The sequence below is a fragment of the Desmodus rotundus genome, chromosome 2, assembly GCF_022682495.2.
Source record: "Desmodus rotundus isolate HL8 chromosome 2, HLdesRot8A.1, whole genome shotgun sequence".
NCBI lineage: Eukaryota > Metazoa > Chordata > Mammalia > Chiroptera > Phyllostomidae > Desmodus > Desmodus rotundus.
Genome location: NC_071388.1, coordinates 98,650,101 through 98,673,378, shown reverse-complemented (window position 1 = coordinate 98,673,378; position 23,278 = coordinate 98,650,101). Strand labels below are relative to the sequence as shown.

General features: G+C 38.5%; 1 protein-coding gene across 4 annotated transcripts in view; it reads left to right on the top strand.

Annotated features, from left to right (window-relative positions):
* The window catches only part of POLQ (DNA polymerase theta), a 143,580-nt gene that overhangs the window by 111,415 nt on the left and 8,887 nt on the right, over window positions 1–23,278 (top strand). For all 4 annotated transcript variants that reach the window (XM_045185961.2, XM_024578062.3, XM_053918417.1 and 1 more), the window contains 2 exons: window positions 422–533; window positions 6,550–6,674. In XM_045185961.2, coding sequence (XP_045041896.2) covers window positions 422–533; window positions 6,550–6,674 — 237 coding nt within the window. The remainder of the gene's footprint in view (window positions 1–421; window positions 534–6,549; window positions 6,675–23,278) is intronic.

The following is a 23,278-nucleotide window of genomic DNA, read 5'->3' as shown; positions in this document are numbered from 1 at the left end:
TAGCTTTTCTTTCCTACCCAGAGGCAATTCTTTAAACAGAAGTTAATGATGTTATGAGGAGTTATGAGGAATAGAAAGCTTCTCTGAAGACTGCTGGACAAATGACAGCGAGTCAGAAATAAATCTTTCCTTTCAAATCACTAGGATTACTTTCTTAAAACACATAACATTCATATTCATTCATATTTGTTTCTACCCTCCCATTCTTTCCCCCTCTAAAAGTATATTCTAAAAGGCAAAAAGATGTTCACTGGATATCATCTTTATGGTTCTAACCCCACAAAAGCCGATCTAATCATTTCTTTGACTCACTATGAAATGGAAAACTTACCAAATTTCAATCTTAATGAACTTTTTACATTTGTATTTTATGTAGTTATGACCTTTAATTTACTTACTGAATGTGATGTCTTCCTTTCAGATTTGCTATGGAATCATTTATGGAATGGGAGCAAAATCTTTGGGAGAGCAGATGGGCATTAAAGAGAATGATGCTGCTTGCTACATCGAGTCTTTCAGATCCAGATACACTGGTAAAGAGTCCTTCAGTGTTCTCTTCTAGATATTGTTCTTTTCAAATGTATTTCCACATCGTATTAATTTAAACAATTTTGGTACAGAATTTTCTACCAACATTTCTATTAATCAGAAGTTTTCATCAGACATGTCAATTAAATAACATTAATTTTATTATGATTATTTACTAAGAGGTGCTTTTTTTTCATAAAAGAAGGGATGGAAGTGGAATAGCAAAATGTAGTTGATATATATGTTACTGTGTCATTGTGACTATCTCATAAAATCTTGGCATTTTCCATGCTTTAAGTTTAGATAGCTTTAGTAGGAAACTGTGAAGCATTGAGTAAATGTACCAGAACCTGTTGAGAGAACAATTGCTGTTATAGAGCAATTTGAGTATCATTGTTTTAAATTATCTTTTCTTTTGGAAGTTTATTGAGGTATAGTTTACAAAGAATAAAATTCACTCTTTTAGGTGAATTTTGAATTTCTATGAATTTTGACAAATGCACATAGTCGTGTAATCTTACCATAACCAGGATGTGGAACCATCACCCCAGAAAGTTCTTTAATGCCTTTTTGTAATCCATTCTGTCCCCATCCCCGGTCCCCCAAAAGAAACTTTATTTACACATGATATGATCTTGTGCTTCAGAATCATATTAATTTTACAAAACAACTACTAAAACAAATAACTGAATTTAGCAAGCTCCCACCATACAAGGTCAATTTATAAAGATCAGTTACCGTATTTCCCCCCCCCAAATTTGGGAGGAAAACAGGGGTGAGTCTTACAGTCTGAATGTAGCTTACATTTACACTGGTGAAATATTATGTTATTTATGTTATTAAATATTTTACCACATTTTTTGCTTCAAAATTTTTTTCCTATTTTCCTCCTCTAAACTTAGGTGCATCTTATAGTCCAAAAAATACAGTATATTTCTGTTAGCAGTAAACAATTAGTGTATGAAGTAAAAATAAAACCATTTATAATAACACCAAAATACATGAAATACTTAGGCTAAATTTAACAATATTTCAAGATTTCATTGAAATCTCCAAAGCAATCCTGAAACTGAAGAATACTTAAGTAAGTGGAAGGCTTCCCATGAATTTATTAGAAGGCACAGTATTAGCATGATGACAATTCTCTGTAAAGTGTTCTATAGATTCAATGCAATTCCAATAAAAATTTCATTAGAGTCTTGAAGAATTAGACAAGTTGACTCTAAATTTATATGGAAATTCAAAGGGACTAGAATAACATTTTTGGGAAAAGTACAGTATTGAGTAATTATACTCCATGGTTTCAAAACTTATTATAAAACTACAATAATTAAGATAGGCATAAGAGTAGACATAGAGAACAATGGGCCACACAATAAAGGGCCCAGAAATATATATATGGCAAATTGATTTTCAACTAAGTTACCATGGTAACTCAGTGAAGGAAAAATGGTCTTTTCAACAGCTGGTGTTAGGACAACTAGATGCCGGTGTGGGAGAAAAGTGAACTTCAACTTTTATCTCACGTGATTATCTTGACATGGAGCATAGACTTAAAAGCAAGGTTTAAACTGTAAATCTTCCAGAAGAAACAGGGGAGAAAAGCTTTGTGACATTGAGGTAGGCAAAGATTTCTCCGGTGATAATAACACTGAATCATAGAAGATAAACACTGATAAAAGACACCATTAAGAAAATGTAGCCCTGGCTGGTATGGCTCAGTGGGTTGAGCACTGGACTGTGAACTGAGAACTCATGGGTTTGATTCCCAGTCAGGGCACATGCCTGGGTTGTGGACCAGGTTCCCGCTTGTGGGCGTGCGAGAGGCAGCTGATTGGTGTTTCTCTCCCTCTTTCTCCCTTCCTTTCCTTTCTCTAAAAGTTAAATAAAATCTTTAAAAAGAAAAAAAAAAGAAAGAAAATGTAAAGACAAGCCACAGACTGAGAGAAAATATTTGCAATTCCTATTAGCTAACAAAGAACTTGCATTCAGAATACATAAAGAACTCTTAGAATGCAATTCTAGTAAGGTAAACAATCCAAAAAAATAAAGGTCAAAGATTTGAACAGACATTTCACAAAAGAAAATACATGTATATGAATGACCACATCAAATGTTATCATTGTTAGTTATCAGGGAAAAGAAAATTAAAATGACAAAGAGATACCATTACAACCCCCCCCCCCAAATTTACCAAAATTGGAACCGTGTGTCTCTGCACTCATTGGGATGATGGCATGACTCTCCTCCTTTAATCTGTTAATAAAGTGTGCTGATTATATCATCTAAAACTCCAAGTTTACTCTTTTTTAATTGTAATTCTATTGCAGTTGTCCCAATTTTTCCATCGTTGTCCTCCTCCACCCAGCCCACCCCCTACTCCCACAGTCATCCCCACACCGTTGTCCATGTCCATGGGTCACTCACGCATGTTCTTTGACAGTCCCTTCCTCTTCACCCAAATGAATGCAGAAAACACATGGGATAAAAAGCAACTATTTATGGAGAAGAATCTACAAGTGTTTGTTAAGAAGGGTATATACCAGAAGTCTACAGCATACAGTATTCCTAGGTGAAAAATTAGAAAGATGCCCTGTAAGATAAAGCAAGAATGTCCACTGTCATCTCTTCAATTCCACACTGCACTACAGGAATTTCTACCTTGTACCTTCAGGTGGTGAATAGGGCTGTCTACACAGAGTGAGCTCTCAGACTGTTGAATTATGGACAAATCCTGAGAATGGTGCTTTTCAGGGAGTCACCAGGTACATCAAGTCGTGACAGTTGTCTGGGAATAGAGATGATGGGGAGCTCCAACCAGTTTTGTCCCCTCCAATGGCTGACCTGGGGTTCAGAGCTACTTTAGAATAAAGGTCATTGGTTTCAAGGCTACCTGGAGCTAAGGGGAGGGGGTAAGAACAGTGCAAGTAACAACATCCCAACACTCACTGTTTGTATTGTTCTAGCCATTTTTCTTGAATAAACACTCTTCCGGTTGTTACAAACCTTTGGTTAATTTCCAGAGTTCAGAAAATGTTAATTTTGACAATATTTGCCAGTGTTCTCATTGCTTTCATGCCAGAATGGATTTTCATAGCCCCTTACTCCACCAAGACAGAAGTTCTTCTTCATATATACATTTAAAATTAAGTATAAATCAAATAAATCAGACTATAAATTTAAAAAATAAAAATAAAAACACTGTGTCTCTTTTACATTGCTAGTAAAGTAGTAAGTAAAATGGCACAATCACTTTGGAAGGGAGTATGGCTCTTTCTGACAAAGTTAAACATAAACTAAGCCATTTATTTGATCCTGCAATTCTGCCACTGGGCATTTGCCCAAGAGAAAGGAAAACACACATCCAAAGGAAGACTTGTGCATGAAGGTCATAGCAGTTTTATTCATAACAGCCCAGACATTGGGAACAGTCCAAATGTCTGTCAACGTGATTATGGATAAACAGGTTTCGGTATATCTCTGCATTGTAATACTACTTAGCAAAAGAAGAGAGATATAAGTGAGAAAATATGGTAAAATTCAATTTTTATGAATTTCAAGAACATAAAAAAACTAGATGTCATAACTAAGTGTCATAAAGCACATCAGTGAGTTGAGTGAGGCTGATAATGGGGCTCTGACTGTAAATGTGATGAAATGTTTTGCATCTTGTAGTGGTTGTTATAGAAGGCTATACATTTATTAAAATACATCAAACTGTTAACTCGAAATGGGTGCCTTTTATTGTATCTAAATTATATCTCAGAATTGATTGTTTTTAAAGTAGTTCTTACAATCTCTGAATATTTGAAGGCCTACTGCAGAGTCAGGTAAGAGAATTTGTAGAGATCTCTTAAATCTCAACAGTCCCTTTTGTTTGCTCTTTACTCAATAATATCACAGTAATTTTTTAAAATTATTTTTATTTATTTATTTATTTATTTATTTATTTATTATTGTTGTTCAAGTACAGTTATCTCCATTTCCCCCCCCCACTCTCCCCATACCCCACCCATCTCCACCTCCCACCCTTAGTCCTACCCCCACCCCGCTTTGGCTTTGTCCACGTGCCCTTTATACATGTTCCTTGATGACCCTTCCCTTTTCCCCCTCCAATAGCCCCTCCCACCTCCCCTCTGGTTACTGTCAGTTTGTTTTTTATTTCAATGTCTCTGGTTCTATTTTGCTTGCTTGTTTATTTTGTTCATTAGGTTCCACTTGGAGGTGAGATCATATGGTATTTGTCTTTCACTGCCTGGCTTATTTCACTTAGCATAATGCTCTCCGATCAGTAAGTGAGTGGATCAAAAAACTATGGTACATTTACACAATGGAATACTATGTAGCAGAGAGACAGAAGGAACTCCTACCCTTCGTGACAGCAAGGATGGATATCACAGTAATTCTTAAAGAGAAAAAGATGACAGCCTGATTGCTTTCTGAACTTTCATGCTAGTGGTCAAATATCACCAACAGCTTTATCTGGCAGGGCAGGGTTTTCTCTTCCTCCTCTCACCCACGGTCTCCTCAGATGTCGTTCCTGTGCCAGCCACACAACAGAAATCCTCAAATGAGGAGTTGCAGTTGGGAGGCATTAGTGTTTATTATTGGGCTGGCAAAAAAGCCCAGATGGTTCTTTTCCGTAAAATAAAAAACACAGTTTTTATTTTCACCAATAGCTTTAATGATTTGGATATTTTGAGTATGTTGGCTATTTCCCATGTGGAATAATGTTGATTGTTCTCAATTAATGTCTCGATTTGATTAATGTCTCGCTGTGAACTCCAACTGTTCTACCCGACCATGGAGCATTGTCCAGCGAGACATCTCTAGCACGGAACTTTGCAAACCACTTTTGACACATTTTGATCAGTCACCTTCTCCATATACTGCACAAATCTTTATTTGCACTTCAGTTGAGTTTTTACCTTTCTCGAAGTAATAAAGCATAATATGCTGAAAATGTTGTGTATTTTCTTCCACCTTCAATATTAAAGTGGTGACACAAAAATTCACCAATTTTGATGTTTTTTTTTTAAATGCACATTGATATGAGCACTGTCACAATACAATCTAACAAAGTTGTTTTGAATGAAGTTAAAGACAACTAAGCACTTCTAGAGCCATCTTACGGAAAAAAACCTAACAAACGTTTTGGCCAACCCAATACTTAGGATGAGCAGAGCCATGAGAAAGCAGAGGTTGTGCAGATGAATAAAGGTAGATCAGCACAATCTCTATACTTTTGTGTTTTAAAGTATATAGAGAAAGAACCTCTCTAGCTCAGAGACAGGAATGAGCAGTGGTGAGATTGACCCCACCTGGAGCAAAGAATTCATCCTGGAGATCCGTCAGACATAAGAATGGACCTATATTGCAAAGGATGAAGGCTGGTACAGGGGACATGGATGTGCATGAATAGCAGGGGGAGGGGGTAAAAGGGGACTAAATGGTAATGGGAAAAATACAATAAGGATTAAAGTGATCAAGTAAACCATTCATAAAAAATGGGACACTATACATAGTCTTTTTGAATTTTAAGAAAGGTTGTATACATTCCCAATGGAAATTATAACTCATGCATTAATATCAGTTTGGTCCTATTTGGATTACAGTTTAGATGGTAGCAGGGAGCTGGTAGAATGTTTTAAGCCTGGAAATGATAAAATCAAAGAGTAAAAGAGGATTAAGATAATTAAAGAACAGAAACCTGTGAAAGGAGCAGGGAATCCTCTTAAGATCCTGGAGTAAAACATCCTAGATTTTACATCCTACTTGCTTGTTGTGCTGGAGTTTAGTTTTCTTGAAAAAAATTTTTGTTGTTTTTGGTTAAAAAACAGTTAGATTGTATCATTCCTAAAGTCCCTTTTATTTCTAACTTTTTGAGTTTACGAAAAGTGAATGAAAGTTTATATGCAAACAATGATGTGATATTAGTGGGGTTTTGATATGTTTCATATTTTGAAACTATTGAATGAAATTAATAATGGACTTTTGTTGTACTTTCTTTTTTCTTTGTAGGGATTAATCATTTCGTGAGAGAGACAGTGAAGAACTGTGAAAGAGATGGGTTTGTTCAGACCATTTTGGGAAGGCGGAGATATTTACCAGGAATCAAAGACAGCAACCCCTATATTAAAGCTCATGTATGTTGAAATTCTCTGGATTTTTAACTTAAATTTTAAATGACATATACTTTTCAACACAGACAAATGCTGCTCATGTCCCTTAGAACAGCAGTCCCAGCCTTTTTGGCACCAGGGACTGGTTTTGTGGAAGCATTTTTTCACAGACTGGTGTGGGGGTGAGGGGGCAGTGGTTTCGGGATGATCCAAGCACATTACATTCATTGTGCACTTTATTTCTATTATTTTTACATTATAACATATAGTGAAATAATTACACAACTCACCATAATGCAGACTCAGTGGGAGCCCTGAGCTTGTTTTCCTGCAACTAGATGGTTCCATCTGGGGGTGATGGGAGACAGTGACACCCAAAATATGTTGCTTATGTTCAGTCTACTCTAATCTCGTTTTGGTTGCTGTCACTGCAGAAGACCCTGCTTCACAAAGACAGGATGTTGGAAACGGAAGCAGGCTTTTCAGTGCTTTTGTGGCATTCTAGGATATTCTACCTTGACTTTAACCCAGAATGTATAGAGATTTGAAGTTGTCTCAGACATACTTTTAAGCCACCGTCATTTGCGATCTCAAGCAGTTGATCCTCTTCGATTCACCTGGCTTATTCACAAATGGGTCACAGATCCATTCCTTCCTTCCCAGTTCAGGAGTCTTTTGTGGTTGGGAAGAAAAGCTCAAACTCTTTTGAAAGCTGAGACAGGGGATCATGCACCAGCTGGGAGAAAGAAGGCCCTGGCTCAGTCTCTTTCAAAATCTCTGGTAATGTTTGAAACATGTCAAAAGTCCCAATGTTCACTTGTCACCCCAAAATTCCAGTTTGGCTTTGAATGCAGCCACTTTATCTGCTGACTTGAACACAGTTGTTATTGTCCCTGGAAGTGACAGATTGACTGTGTTGAGCAGGTTGAATATGTCATCTAAGTAAGCAACTTTTGCGACCCATTCTGTGTCACTGAAATGTGCTGCCAGTAGTGACGTTTTTCTAGAAGAAATCTCTGGGGCGGCTCTCGTAACTCAGAATCTCTGGCCAGCGATCTCCCTTTAGAAAGCCCTCTCACCTCTGTGTATAAGAGAAGACAGGTGTGCTCTGTGTCCATCTCCTCACACAGCTGCATGAACAGACATGAGTTAATAAGGGCATGTACTTTAATGTGGTTGCTAATTTTAATCACATCCTGCAAAATGTTAAGTTCAGGCAACCTTTTTTGGCTAGCCAGTATTTCTCTATGGATGACACAAGTGCCTAGACTCACATGCAGAAGTGACCTATTTGACCCGAGTAGTGAAACCAGAAAGCCGTCCAGTCATGGCAGCTGCTCCATCCGTGCACATACCAACACAAAATGACCAATTCAGTTTTCCTGATTTGTAATCACTTAAAGACTTAAATAGTTCTGCAGCTGTGGTTTTGGTTGGCAACAAAAGTGCAAATAACATATCCTCATGCACATTCTTCTGAAAAATATGTCACACCAAAACAAGCATTGTTGCCCTGTTGTCAGCATCGGTAGATTCATCAACTGGAATTGCATACCTCAGTGACTCATTACCCCTTCTAACAATTGTGCCTCAATACCCTCTGCTGTTTTATCAGTACATCTAGTTATGGTGCTAGGTAAAGGAGGAACATGTGCCACCTTTTGAACTCCAGTCTCTCCTAAAAGTTCACAACAAATGTTCTTAGCAGCAGGCAGATCAACTCTTCAGCAACAATAAAGGGCTTCTAAGCTTTAGCAATGCGGTTAGCCACTAAAACTGATGCTCTCAGTGCAGACACATTTGATGAAATGGTGGCCTTCAATAATTGCCTCTGTTCTTTGTGTTCAGGGTTTTTTTTTTTTTTCCTTTTAAAAAATTTCCAAAGCCTTGTCTTATAATGCAGGGTGCTTGGTCTCCATGTGGTGAAGCAGTTTTGTTTTTGTTTTTTGTTTTTTAATTAATTTATTATTATTCAATTACAGTTCTCTGCATTTTCTCCCCACCCCTCTACTCCACCCTAGCCAAACCCACTTCCCTCCCCTGCTTCCACCCTCTCCCTTGGTTTTGTCCATGTGTCCTTTATGGTAGTTCCTGAAACCCCTTCTTCCCACTGTCCCTTCCCCCCTCCCCTCTGGCTATTGTTAGATTGTTCTTAACTTCATTATCTCTGGTTATATTTTGTTTGCTTTTTTCTTCTGTTGATTATGTTCCAGTTAAAGGTGAGATCATATGGTATTTGTCCCTGACTGCCTGGCTTATTTCACTTAGCATAATGTTCTCCAGTTCCATCCATGCTGTTGCAAAGGGTATAAGCTCCTTCTTTCTCTCTGCTGCATAGAATTCCATTGTGTAGATATACCATAGTTTTTGGATCCACTCGTTTGCTGATGGGCACTTGGGTTGCTTCCAGCACTTGGCTATTGTAAATTGTGCTGCTATGAACATGGGGGTGCACAGGTTCTTTTGGATTGGTGTTTCAGGGTTCTTAGGATATAATCCCTGCAGTGGAAATGCTGGGTCAAAGGGCAGTTCCATTTTTATTTTTCTGAGGAAATTCCATATTGTTTTCCACAGTGGCTGCACCAGTCTGCATTCCCACCAGCAGTGCACTGGGGTTCCCTTTCTCCACATCCTCTCCAACACTTGCTTGTTGATTTGTTTATGGTGGCCACTCTGACCAGTATGAAGTGGTATCTCATTGTGGTTTTAATCTGCATCTCTCTGATGGCTAGTGATACTGAGCATCTTTTCATATGTCTCTGGGCCCTCTGTATGTCTTCCTTGGAGAAGTGTCTGTTCTAGTCTTTTGCCCATTTTTTAATTGTGTTGTCTGTCTTCCTGGAGTGGAGTCCTGTGAGTTCTTTATATATTTTGGAGATCAGGCCCTTGTCTGAGGTTTCATTGGCAAATATGTTTTCCCATAGTGTTGGTTCTCTTTTCATTTTAATTCTGTTTTCTTTAGCCATGCAGAAGCTTGTTATTTTGATGAGGTCCCATTGGTTTATTCTTTCCTTTATGTCCCTTGCTTTAGGGGACATATCAGTAAAGATGTTGCTGTATGGAATGTCTGAGGTTTTCCTGCCAATGTTTTCCTCTAGGACTTTTATGGTGTTGCAACTTATATTTAATTCTTTTATCCATCTTGAATTTATTTTTGTGCATGATGTAAGTTGGTGATCATGTTTCAGTTTTTTACACATAGCTGTCCAGATCTCCCAACACCATTTGTTGAAGAGGCTAGTTTTGCTCCACTTTATACTTCTGCCTCCTTTGTCAAAAATTAATTGACCATAGAGACTTGGGTTTATTTCTGGGGTCTCTGTTCTGTTCCATTGGTCTGTGTGTCTATTCTTATGCCAGTACGAGGCTGTTTTTATTACAGTGGCCTTGTAATACAGTTTGATATCAGGTATTGTGATCCTTCCTGCTTTGTTGTTCTTTTTCAAAATTGCTGTGGCTATTCAGGGTCATTTATGGTTCCATATAAATTTCTGAAATGTTTGTTCTATATCTGTGAAATATGTCATGGGTACTCTAATAGGGATTGCATTGAATCTATAAATTGCTTTGGGTAGAGTATGGGCATTTTGATGATGTTAATTCTTCCAATCCATGAGCATGGTACATGCTTCCATTTGTTTTGTGTCTTCCTTGATTTCTTTCTTCAGTGTTGTGTAGTTTTCTGAGTACAGGTCTTTTACCTCCTTGGTTAGATTGATTCCTAGGTATTTTATTTTTCTTGTTGCTATATCAAATGGGATTTTTTTCCTGATTTCTGATTCTGATGTTTCATTGTTGGTGTACAAATTGCCTTTGAGTTCTGAATATTGACTTTGTATCCCACTGTTTTGCTAAATTCACTTATTAGGTCAGGTGGTATTTTGGTGGAGTCTATAGGATTTTCCATGTATACTACCATGTCATCTGCAAAGAGTGACAGTTTTGTTTACTCCTTTCCAATTTGGATGCTTTTTATTTCTTTTTCTTGTCTGATTGCTGTGGCTAGGAATTCCAATACTATGTTGAATAGGAATGGTGAGAGAGGACATCCTTGTCTTGTTCCTGGTCTTAGTGGGAAAGCTCTAAGATTTTTTCCATTGAGTATGATGTTGGCTGTAGGTCTCTTATATATGGCCTTTATTATGTTGAGGGATGCTCCCTCTATTCCCACTTTGCTGAGCGTTTTTATCATAAATCAATGCTGTACCATATCAAATGCTTTTTCTGCATCTATTGCTATGATCATGTGATTTTTGTCTTTGCTTTTGTTTGTGGGTGTATTATGTTAATTGATTTGCGAATATTGTATCATCCTTGCATCCCTGGGATGAATCCCACTTGGTCATGATGTATGATCTTTTTAATGTATTGCTGGATGCAGTTTGCCAATATTTTTTTGATGATTTTAGCATCTATGTTCATCAGTGATGTTGGCCTGAATTTTTTTTTCTTTGTTATATCTTTATCTGGTTTGGGGATTAGGATGATGTTGGCTGCATAACAAGAGTTTGGGAGTCTTCTGTCTTCTTGAATTTTTTGAAATAATCTGTGGAGGATAGGGGTTAGCTGTCCCTTAAATACTCTGTAGAATTCTCCTGGGAAACCATGTGGTACAGGGCTTTGTGTGTTGGAAGCTTTACGATTACTGCTTCAATTTCATCAGGTGTTATTGGTCTGTTCAGGCTTTCTGCTTCTACTTCATTGAACCTTGGAAGGTTATATTTTTCTAGAAATTTGTCCATTTCATCTAGGTTTTCATATTTCTTGGCATATACTTATTCAGAGTAATTTCTTACAATCCTTTGTATTTCTGTGGTATCAGTTGCAGTCTCTCCTCTTTCATTTCTGATTGTGTTTATTTGGGTCCTCTCTCTTTTTTTCTTGATGAGCCTGCTTAAGGGCTTGTCGATTTTGTTTATCTTTATGAAGAACCAGATCCTGGATTTGTTGATCCTTAGAATTGTGCTTTTAGTCTCGATGTCATTTAATTCTGCTCTGATCATGGTTATTTCCTTCCTTGCACTTGTTCTGGGTTGTCTTTGTTGTTGTTCCTCAAGTTCTTCTAGGTGTAGGGTTAGGTTGTTTATTTGAAATGTTTCTATTCTCTTTAGGTATGCCTGTATCACTATGAACTTCCCTCTCAGGACTTCCTTCACTGTGTCCCATAGGTTTTGGATTGTTGGAAGTTCATTTTCATTTGTTTCCAGAAACTTTTTTATTCCTTCACTAATCTCATTTTTGACCTATTCACTGTTTAATGGCATGCTATTCAATCTCCATGTTTTTGAGTGTTTTGTTTTTTTTTTCCTTGAGGGTTGTTTCTAGTTTCAGTCCCTTGTGGTCAGAGAAAATGCTTGATATGATTTCAATTTTCTTGAACTTTTTGAGGCTTGCTTTGTGTCCTATCATGTGGTCTATCTTTGAAAAAGTTTCATGGACACTTGAAAAGAATGTGTATTTTGCTTCTTTGGGATGAAAAGCTCTGTATATATCAGTTAAGTCCATTTCCTCTAGGGTATTGTTAAGTGACACATATCTTTGTTGATATTTTGTTTGGAAGACCTGTCCATTTTTGATAGTGGGGTGTTAAAGTCCCCTACTATAATTGTGTTGCTGTCAATATCTTTCTTGAAATCCCCCAAGATTTTCTTTATGTATTGGGTGCTCCTATGTTGGGTGCATATATATTTACAATGTTTATGTCTTCTTGGTGGATTCTTCCTTTGAGTATTATGAAGTGACCTTCTGGGTCTCTCTTTATGGCCCTTTTTTTGAAGTCTATTTTGTCTGATTGAAGTATTGCTACCCCTGCTTTTCTTTCCTGTCCTTTTGCTTGGAAAATTTGTTTCCAGCCCTTCACTTTCAATCTGTGTAGGTCTTTTGTCCTGAGGTGGGTCTCTTGTAGGCAGCATATGTGTAGGTCATGATTTCCTATCCATTCAGCTTTTCTATGTATTTTGATTAGACCATTTAATCCATTACATTTAAGGTTATTATTGATAGGTACTTATTCCTGGCCATTTTTTGTGTACCTGTGGTCCTCTCTCTCTCTCTTTTTCCCTTCCTGTTCTTTTTTTTTTCTAACTTGTGTGCTGTTTATTGTCACTCTATAAAGCTTATAAATCACTTTCATGCGTGTTTTATCATTTTATATTCACAATTACCTTTGGAGATGAGCTGGACAAGTAGTATTACTATTTTACAAAGTAGAAAACCAAGGTACAGTACATTATTAGTCAAGGTAAAATGGTTATAAAAGCTAATATATGTACATGGTAAAATTTGAAACAGTACAAAGGATTCCCTTCCTGTTCTTAAAGCAGACCCTTTAGCATCTCTTGCAGAGCTGATCTGGTGGAGGTATATTCTTTTAGAGTTCTTTTGTCTGGGAAGCTCCTTATTTGACCTTCTATCTTGTGTGAGAGCCTTGCTGGGTAAAGTTGCCTTGGTTGCAGGCTTCTGATTGTCATTACTTGGAATATTTTTTTGCCATTCTTTTCTGGCTTGGAGCATTTCCATTGATAAGTTAGCTGCTAGTCTTACTGGGCCTCCCTTGTATGTTACTTCTTGTTTCTCCCTTGCTGCCTTTAAGATTCTTTCTTTGTCTTGGAATTTTGCCATTTCAATTATGATGTGTCTTACAGTGGGCCTCTTTGGGTTCCTCTTGATTGGAACTCTGTGATTCCTGCATTTGTGTGACTTTTTCTCTCATCAAATTTGGGAAATTTTCCATCATTACTTTTTCAAACAGCTTTTCTATTCCTTGATCTCATTCTCCTTCTAGTATTGTTATTATAGGGATATTATTACGTTTCATGTTGTCCTGCATTTCCCTTAACCCCTTTTTATTCTTTCTGAGCCTCTTTTCCTTTTCTTGCTCATTCTGGGTGTTTTTTTCTACCTTGTCCTCCAGTTTGCTGATACGATCCTCTGCTTCATCTAGCCTGCCTTTGATTCCTTCTATTGTGTTCTTCAGCTCAGAAATTGTATTCTTCATTTCCTGTTGGCCCTTGTTGATAGTTTCTATTTCCTTTTTCATGTCGATATAGTTTGCAGTGAGTTCATTGTAGTTTCCCTGTAGTTTTTGGTAATTCTGTGTGAGCTCATGAAGCTTCTTTATAACCAATTCTTTGAACTCATTATCTGATAGTTGACTTGCCTCTTTTTCATTTAGCATTCTTACTGAGGCTTCCTCCTTTCCTTTCATTTGGATATTGTTTCTTTGTCTTCCCATTATTTGTGAGACTCTTCCTGTTATCCTTTACTTCTTAAGCTGCTCTGTTTTGACCTCCCGGATTTATGGTGTAAACTTCTGTGGTAGAATACCTGTGAGATTCAGTGGTACAGTCTCCTTGATCTCCCGTGTTTACTGATCTTGGGCTTTCTTTTATGTTGGCTCTGTCTATGTCTTTGGGTTTTGATTGTTATTGGGTCTTTCTTTGGTGGGCCCTTCCCACCAGCTGGTTATCTGAGGGTCAGTCTGTCCCCCACCTCTTGTTTTCTGTTGTGCAGGTGTGGGCAGGTTGTGTTGGAACTGGTTCTTCCATGGGTACAAGGTTTTGAGGCTTTTCTCTTGCTCTTGTTGAGTTGTTTGTTCTGAGTAATTTCTCCACTACTTAGTTGTATTTGTAGATAGGTCCTAGGTTTAGTTAGTGTGGCTTCCACTCCCTCCTTCACCTTCTTCTGTTTTTATCTGTTGGTGGTTCCTTTGTTGGTGGGTTTCCTCTTCCTGGAGGTATCCTGGTTTGCATAGCTTGTACTTACTTATGCTCTTATGGCCAATCATAAAGTGCACTTTGATAGATCCAGAAGTTATGGGAATCAAAAAAGGAGACAGCTGAATAAAGTTTGTCCTTGTAATTCCTGGTCCAGGGAGAAGTTTTGATGCTGTCCCCAGGTGTGGTCCCCACCCCCTTGCCAGGTGATCACCACCTATGGACGTTGCTGGCACCCCGGACTTCAGGCATGTCAGCTGGTTCCTGCAGGAAATGACTGTAAATCCACATTACTGTTCGAACTGCCACTCCGTCCCCTGCATCACTCTCCTCTGGCCAGGGGCAGCTATGCTCTCTCAGCCAGCAGCTGCCGAGGGCAGGGACAGAACCTGGCTACCACAGCGCCTCTGGACGCTGGCTGCTAAGAGGGTGCTTGCGCCCAGGGTCGTACTTGTGTAAGGTGACGCATTTTGAAGGTTTCATGGCTTCATTGGATAGCCAGTCACCACATACTATACAAAGTGGGATTGGAAAATGTGAATCAACTGTTGCAATAAACCCAAAATTTAAATAGGACTCTTGGTATTTTCTTTTAAATGCAGTTTTCTTTTTGTTGGCAGTCTTAGAGTATTCTGCTGTCTCATCACTGGGTCTTTCCCCCTTTTCAAAGAAGCTCTCCAGTGATGTTTGTTTTTGACTCCTTTTGGCTAGGATTAGCATGTGTGCTTACCAAAACTGTGACTGAGACAAGTGGGCAGTGTGGGAAAGAGGGGCAGATGCAAGTGGTAAATACAATAACGGGCGGGTCATGCGTGGACTAAGTGTCAGATTCTGACTTAAAGCCTGCCACCAGATGCAGCTGTACAATTGAAGTACATCAACTCACTTGCCACTATAAAGCCTGCCACTGAATGCAGCTTAATTGTCATCTGCCACTTACTAATGGGGTTTTGATATGAGTCTGCAAGCAAATTGATTTATTATGGTCTCTGTGCAGTCAAACCTCCCTGCTAATGGTAACTTGTATTTGCAGCTGTTTCCCAGGGCTAGCATCACTGCCTCAGCTCCATCTCGGATCATTAGGTTTTAAAATCTCATAAGGAGCGCACAACCTAGCTCCCTCACATGTGTTGTGCACAGTAGGGTTCGTGCTCCTATGAGAATACCTCAGGTGGAAATGCAAGCAATAGGGAGCAGCTGTAAATACAGAGGAAACTTCGCTCACTCTGCTGCCACTCACCTCCTGCTGTGCAGACCAATCCCTATCAGGCCATAGACTGGTACCAGTCCATAGCCTGGGCGTTGGGGACCCCTGCCTTAGAGGGATCACTAGCATATTAATTGGGTATTCTGTTTCATTGAGGACTTCTGAAGTGATGGCACATGCCAGTTTTTTGGAGATTAACGTAAATATCAGCTCACCTTTATAACACTTCATTTAAAGATGTTTCAGTAAGCCAATTATTTGTTAGTGTTGGTAACAAGTCATTAGTAAAGTTAATTCTTACATTTGCTAATTGATCTTTGTTTCAGGTACCATGTGCTAATCTGTCATACATATCACACCAGACTGATAATGTCTCCAGAGTCTAGCCAGTCATTAAATTGTGATTTTTTTTGGCTCATTCTACTTATTTATTTTAAAAGCACTAGTTCATCAGAAGTTTTTACGATACCCAAAATATGGAAGAAGGCTATTTTTAGTGTTAGTTTAAAGATTTAATGATCATATCTGCTCAAATAATGAACAAAAAATCTCTTTCTAAAATCACTGGGACTCATAAAAGCATTTTATGTATCTGAGCATTTAAGCTTCTATTTTAGTCCAGATTTTTCAATTTTAACTGGCTGTGTTTTGCCCCTCCCACATAGTGTTGCATGTCAGTGTCCACTACATATACCACGTAATGAAAGTACCCAGGCTCAAACTGCCCAACTTCGGTCTGGAGCTAGAAGCCTTCAGAGCACTAATGCTCTTAGGGACCATGGAAGAATAGTTGGCTTTTCGTTACTTCTTCACTCTCTAGCCTCCCATATCTCCACATGCAGACATCAGATGTTTATCAGGCTTTTACCATCTCTTAAGTGAACTGAGCACTGTAATTGATGCTCTAGAAAAATCAATCTTAAAATGTATTAGAAGAGATAAAGCAAGATAAAACTGTATAAAAATAACATACATACTTAATTATTTAGGCTTCAGGAAGGAGGTAGTACTGGAAGAGATTCTTACAGGTGATTTAAAATTTAGGTTATTGGACACAAGAAAAAGACAATCACATTTGAATAAGAATTTGAGTGAGGATTGGCTAGAAGCCAATCTAGTAAGAATGGAGAACTGGAGTTGTCGCTTAGGTGCAGATAACTTTCTGCTTGTCAGAGGGAGCCAGATAGGGGAAGGATAGTAGAAGCTTTTTAATGGCAGACTGAGAAATCTGGACTTCTCAGTCAGATTCCAGAGAAAGCTAACAGAAATTATGTTTCTTGGAATTTATATGATAAAAAATAGAGGGTAGAGTTATTAATGTAGTGTAAATGAATGTATAATGTAAAATAATATAATTTTTTGAGAACTACCATATTTTTTGGACTATAAGATGCACCCTCCCCCAAATTTGGGAGGATAATGGGGGTGAGTCTTATAGTCCGAATGTAGCTTACCTGGCTCGCTGGGGCAGGAAGCAGCGGTGGAGTGGGATTTTTTTCCCCCTATCTTCCTCCTCTAAAACCTAGGTGTCTCTTATGGTCGGGTGCATCTTATAGTCCGAAAAATATGGTAATATTTTTGTAGCCAAAGATCTCAGAGTTAGACGTTTTTTACCAATGCTACTATAGTTTTAAATTGGTAGAATCTTTTCTTAATTTTAATTTTTAATTGAATTTATTGGGTTGACATCGGTTAATAAAATTATGTAGGTTTGAAGTGTACAGTTCTATAATACAGCATCTGTATATTGTGTGTTTACTACTCCAAGTCAAATCTCCTTCATCGCTGTCTATCCCCCCTTTACTCTCTTCTACCTTCCCCTATGCCCCTTTTTCCTCTGGTAATCACCATACTATTGTCTGTGTCTATGAGGTTTTTTTTTCCCTTAATCCCTTCACCTTTTTTATTCAGCTCCCCAATCCTGCTCCCCTCTGACAGCTGTCAGTCTGTTCTCTGTATCTGTGAATCTGTTTCTATTTTGTTTGTTAGTTTATTTGGTCATTAGATTCTTCACATAAGTGAAATCATACGATATTTGTCTTTCTCTGACTAGCTTATTTCACTTAGTGCACTATTCTCCAGGCCCGTCCTGCTGGCACAAAAGGTAAGATTTCCTTCTTTCTTCTTTTATTTTTACTGCCAAGTAGTATTCCATGTGTAAATGCACCACTGCTTTTTTATCCACTTGGCCTGCTTCCAAATCTTAGCTATTGTATGTAATGCTTCAATGAATATAGGGGTGCAGAGAGTAAGGCTTCTGATGGCTGAACTCTAGGTATCAAGATCTAACTGATTTGTTATATTGTTGCTGGGAGAAAAAAAATTCCAACATTCTGAATTAGGAATAGGGACAACATGACCACAATTTGTTTTGGGTTTTTTTTGGTTTTGATTAGGTTTGGTTTTACTTTCTGTTTAACTTTTACTGTATTGAAAAATATATATAGAAAAAGCACAGAAAACATGTACATTTTAGTAAATTATCATGGGGCTACACCTGTGCACAACCCAACTCACAAAATAGAATATTGTCAGCTCCTAGAAGCCCCTCCCATGCCTCTTCCTAATCACCACTTCCCAGAAATAACCACTATTATAACTTCTAACCTTACAGTTTTGTTTTATTTATTGACTTCTATGTATATATCATCTAGATGTATTCTTCTGTGTCTAGCTTCTTTCAACATTACATATGCCAGTCATTCATGTTGTTTCATGTGTGGGTAGCTGTATAGTGCTTATTATGTGGATATACATATACACACAAATCCATTTTTTCTATTTGATAGGCATTTGGGTTTCCAGTTGGAGATGTTATGGATTGTTCTGATTTAAACATTCTTCTCCAAGGTTCTTGGTGCACAGATGCTTCCATTTATGCTTGGTAAAGACCTAGCCATAGAATTGCTGCTTTAGTAAATAAAGCCAAACTGTTTTCATGGTGTTTGTGGCAGTCTGTCCTTCCATCAGAAGTGTATGCAAGTTCTTACTACTCTGTATCCTTGCCAACATTTGCTACTAAAGTTAATAAAATTTTAGCCACTCCATAGTTTTATTTTTATTTTTAATATTTTAATATATTTATTGATTATGCTATTACACTTGTCCCATTTCCCCCCCTTCACTCCACTCCATCCGGCCCACTCCCTCCCTCCCACATTCCCCCCCTATAGTTTATGTCCATGGGTCATACATATAAGTTCTTTGGCTTCTACATTTCCTATACTATTCCTACCCTCCCCCTGTCTATTTTCCACCTATCATTTATGCTATTTATTCTCTGTACCTTTCCCCTCTCTCTCCCCCTCCCAATCCCCTATTGATAACCCTCCATTTCTGTGGTTCTGTTCCTGTTCTAGTTGTTTGCTTAGTTTGGTTTTGTTTTTGTTTTAGGTGTGGTTATTAATAACTGTGAGTTTGCTGTCACTTTTACTGTTCATATTTTATATTTTCTTTTTCTTAGATAAATCCCTTTAACATTTCATAGAATAAGGGCTTGGTGATGATGAACTCCTTTAACTTGACCTTATCTGGGAAGTACTTTATCTGCCCTTCCATTCTAAATGATAGCTTTGCTGGATACAGTAATCTTGGATGTAGGCCCTTGCCTTTCATGACTTCAAATACTTCTTGCCAGCCCCTTCTTGCCTGTAAGGTCTCTTTGGAGAAATCAGCTGACAGTCTTATGGGAACTCCTTTGTAGGTAACCGTGTTCTTTTCTCTTGCTGCTTCTAAGATTCTCTCCTTCTGTGTAATCTTCACTAATGTAATTATGATGTGCCTTGGTGTGTTCCTCCTTGGGTCTAGCTTCTTTGGGACTCTCTGAGCTTCCTGGACTTCCTGGAAGTCTATTTCCTTTGCCAGATTAGGGAAGTTCTCCTTCATTATTTGTTCAAATAAGTTTTCAATTTTTTGTTCTTCCTCTTCTCCTTCTGGCACCCCTATAATTCGGATGTTGGAACGTTTCAAGTTGTCCTGGAGGTTCCTAAGCCTCTCCTCATGTTTTGAATTCTTGTTTCTTCATTCTTTTCTGGTTGGACGTTTCTTTCTTCTTTCTGGTCCACACCGTTGATTTGAGTCCCAGTTTCCTTCGCATCACTATTGGTTCCCTGTACATTTTCCTTTGTTTCTCTTAGCATAGCCTTCATTTTTAAATCTAATTTGTGACCAGATTCAACCAATTCTGTGAGCATCCTGATTACCAGTGTTTTGAACTATGCATCTGATAGGTTGGCTATCTCTTTGTCATTTAGTTGTATTTTTTCTGGAGCTCTGATCTGTTCTTTCATTTAGGCCTTTTTTTTTTTTTGTCTTGGCATGCCTGTACATAAAGGGGCGGAGCCTTAGGTGTTCACCAGGGCAGGGTAACGCTGGTTGCTGCGCTGTGATGCTGTGCGTTCGGGAGGGGCCGAGAGGGAGTAATGGCGCTCGCTCCACTCTCTGCTGGATTTCAGTCACTCCCTCCACTACCCACAATCAAATTGGGCCCTTTTGGTGCTGATTCCCAAGTGGGTGGGCTTGTGCAAGCTGTAGGCCCCTGGGGGTCTCTCCAAGGAACTCTCCTGTGAGGTAGGGCATTTCTCCTGCTGCTGCCTCAACCCCCCACGGGCGTTTTCAATCAGAGGTTTGAGGCTTTATTTCCCCAGCGCTGGAGCCCTGGGTTGTGTGGTCTGTTTCACTCCCCTGCCATTACTCCCAGTTTATCTATGCGTGAATGTGGGGCTGCAGGGGCTGCCAGCCACCACCTTGTGTGGTCTGTCAGCTGCAGCCAGGCCTGCCCCATTCCACAATCCGCCACCTTGCTGGGTCTGCCAGCCCCTGCCTTGCCGTGAGTCCTCTCTGCCCCGGCTGCCCGTCTCCTCCCTCCCCTCCTACCAGTCTGGTTGGATGTTTCTTCTTTATCTCCTTGGTTGTGGGTCTTCCATACAGTTTGATTTTCTGTCAGTTCTGGTTGTTTTTTGTTTTTAAATTGTTGTTGTCCTCCTTTTGGTTGTGCGAGGAGGCACAGTGTGTCTACCTACTCCTCCTACTTGGCCGGAGTAGTTTTAATTTGCATTTCCTTGAATACTTATGAGGTAAACTAAATTAAAATTTTTTTTAGCCATTTAGTTATTTTTTTTCCTTAGGGAAGTGCCCATTCAAGTTTTCTTATTCATCTTTTTGTTTTGTTGAGTTGTCTTTTTTTACTGATTTTTTGGGAGTTTATTATTGGTTCCATGTGTGGAAAATATTTTTTCTCATACTATATCTGGACTTTTCATTCTCTTATTTGTGATTTTAGTTGAGGAGACAGTGTACATTTTGTTTATACTTAAGTTCTTTTTAAATTAAGAAATAACATACATGTGGTAAATGGCACAAGTCTGAAGTGTAAAGCCTGAAGTTTTTTGTGTGTGCCCATGTGCCCATGACCGTTGTCAGGATGGAGAACTTTCCCAGCTCCTCAGATGGCTTCCTTATGCCCCCTCCAAGGCTCCACAGTGCACACACATAAAATTATAGGTTAGTTTTGTATGACCTTGACTTTTATTTAAATATCATCATACTCTATATACTCTTGGGTCTGAATTTTTCCATTCAAATATAAGTCTGTGAGATTCAGTAGTGTCATGGGCAGCTATAGGTTTTCATTCAGCTCAGTAGTATTCCATTGTAGGAACACACCAATAATTTATTCATTCTAATGTTGGCAGACATTTTTATTTTCACATTTTGGTTATCATTAAATGAAACTATTATCAACATTTTCACATATGAGATTTTCATATCTTTTGGTGAACGTATGTACCCAGTTCCATTACCTTAGAGTGAAATTGCTGAGTCATAGAGTAAGACTATGAGTGTGTACTACCTTTAGTATGTACTAAGTAAGAGTTTTGCAGAGTGAGTATTCCAGTTTACATTGCCATCAACTCTGTATATTGTATCTACATTCTTTTTTTTTCATTATTTTAAAAATTATTTTATTGGTGTTCAATTACAGTTGTCTGCATTTACCTCTCACCACTCCCCCCACCCCAGCCATCCCCACGTCCCTCCCGTTTCCACCACCCCCTGGTTTTGTCCATGTGTCTTTATAGTTGTTCGTGAAAACCTTTCCCTCCTTACCCCCCATTATCCCTTCTCACCTACCCTCTGGTTACTGTCAGATTGTTCTTAATTTCAATGTCTCTGGTTATATTTTGCTTGCTTTGTTTTGTTGATTAGGTTCAACTTAAAGGTGAGATCATACAGTATTCCTCCCTCACCACCTGGCTTATTTCACTTAGCATAATGCTCTCCAGTTCCATCCATGCTGTTGCAAAGGGTATAAGCTCCTTCTGTCTTTCTGCTGTGTAGTATTCCATTGTGTAAATATACCATAGTTTTCTGATCCACTCATTTGCTGATGGGCACTTGGGTTGCTTCCAGCACTTGGCTATTGTCAATTGTGCTGCTATGAACATTGGGGTGCATAGGTTCTTTTGGATTGGTGTTTCAGGGTTCTTAGGATATAATCCCTGCAGTGGAAATGCTGGGTCAAAAGGCAGTTCCATTTTTATTTTTCTGAGGAAATTCCATATTGTTTTCCACAGTGGCTGCACCAGTCTGCCTTCCCACCAGCAGTGCACTGGGGTTCCCTTTCTCCACATCCTCTCCAACACTGGCTTGTTGATTTGTTTATGGTGGCCACTCTGACTGGTGTGAGATGGTACCTCATTGTGGTTTTAATCTGCATCTCTCTGATGGCTAGTGATACTGAGCATCTTTTCATATGTCTCTGGGCCCTCTGTATGTCTTCCTTGGAGAAGTGTCTGTTCTAGTCTTTTGCCCATTTTTTAATTGTGTTGTCTGTCTTCCTGGAGTGGAGTCCTGTGAGTTCTTTATATATTTTGGAGATCAGGCCCTTGTCTGAGGTATGATTGGCAAATATGTTTTCCCATATAGTTGGTTCTCTTTTTGTTTTAATGCTGTTTTCTTTAGCCATGCAGAAGCTTGTTATTTTGATGAGGTCCCATTGGTTTATTCTTTCCTTTATGTCCCTTGCTCTAGAAGACATATCGGTGAAAGTATTGCTGTGTGGAATATCTGAGATTTTCCTGCCTATGTTTTCCTCTGGGACTTTTATGGTGTTACGACTTACATTTAATTCTTTTATCCACCTTGAATTTATTTTTGTGTATGATGTAAGTTGGTGATCAAGTGTATGTACATTCTTGATATCATTGGTCTTTCTAATTTTGGCCAATCTGGTAATTGTATAATAGTATCTCATTGCATTTTTATTTGCTTTTTCTTGATGACTAGTGATGTTGAGCTCCTTTTAAAATGTTTATCGACCATTTGGAATTTTCTTTTGTGAAGAGTGTGTTCAAGTCTTATGCCTTTTTTTGTTGTTGTTGTCTGTCCTTTAAACCAATTTGTGAGTGTCCTTTATATATTCCAGGCATGAGCCCTTTGCTTACATGAATTTATCAATCTTTTATATTATTGGAGCGATTTCCTTGATCTGTTTAAGGAAGCTTTGTGTACTTCAACATCAAGAAATTGTTTTTAGAAATTTTTGCTTTGCCTTTCATATTTATATCTACAGTCAATCAGGAATTTATTTTTATGTTATGAGAGATCGAAGGTCGAGGTCCCTCACCTCCCCTGTGGATATACAATTGTCCCAAATTATTTATTGAAAAGAATGAGCTTTCCCTTCACTGCTCTGCAGTGCCACC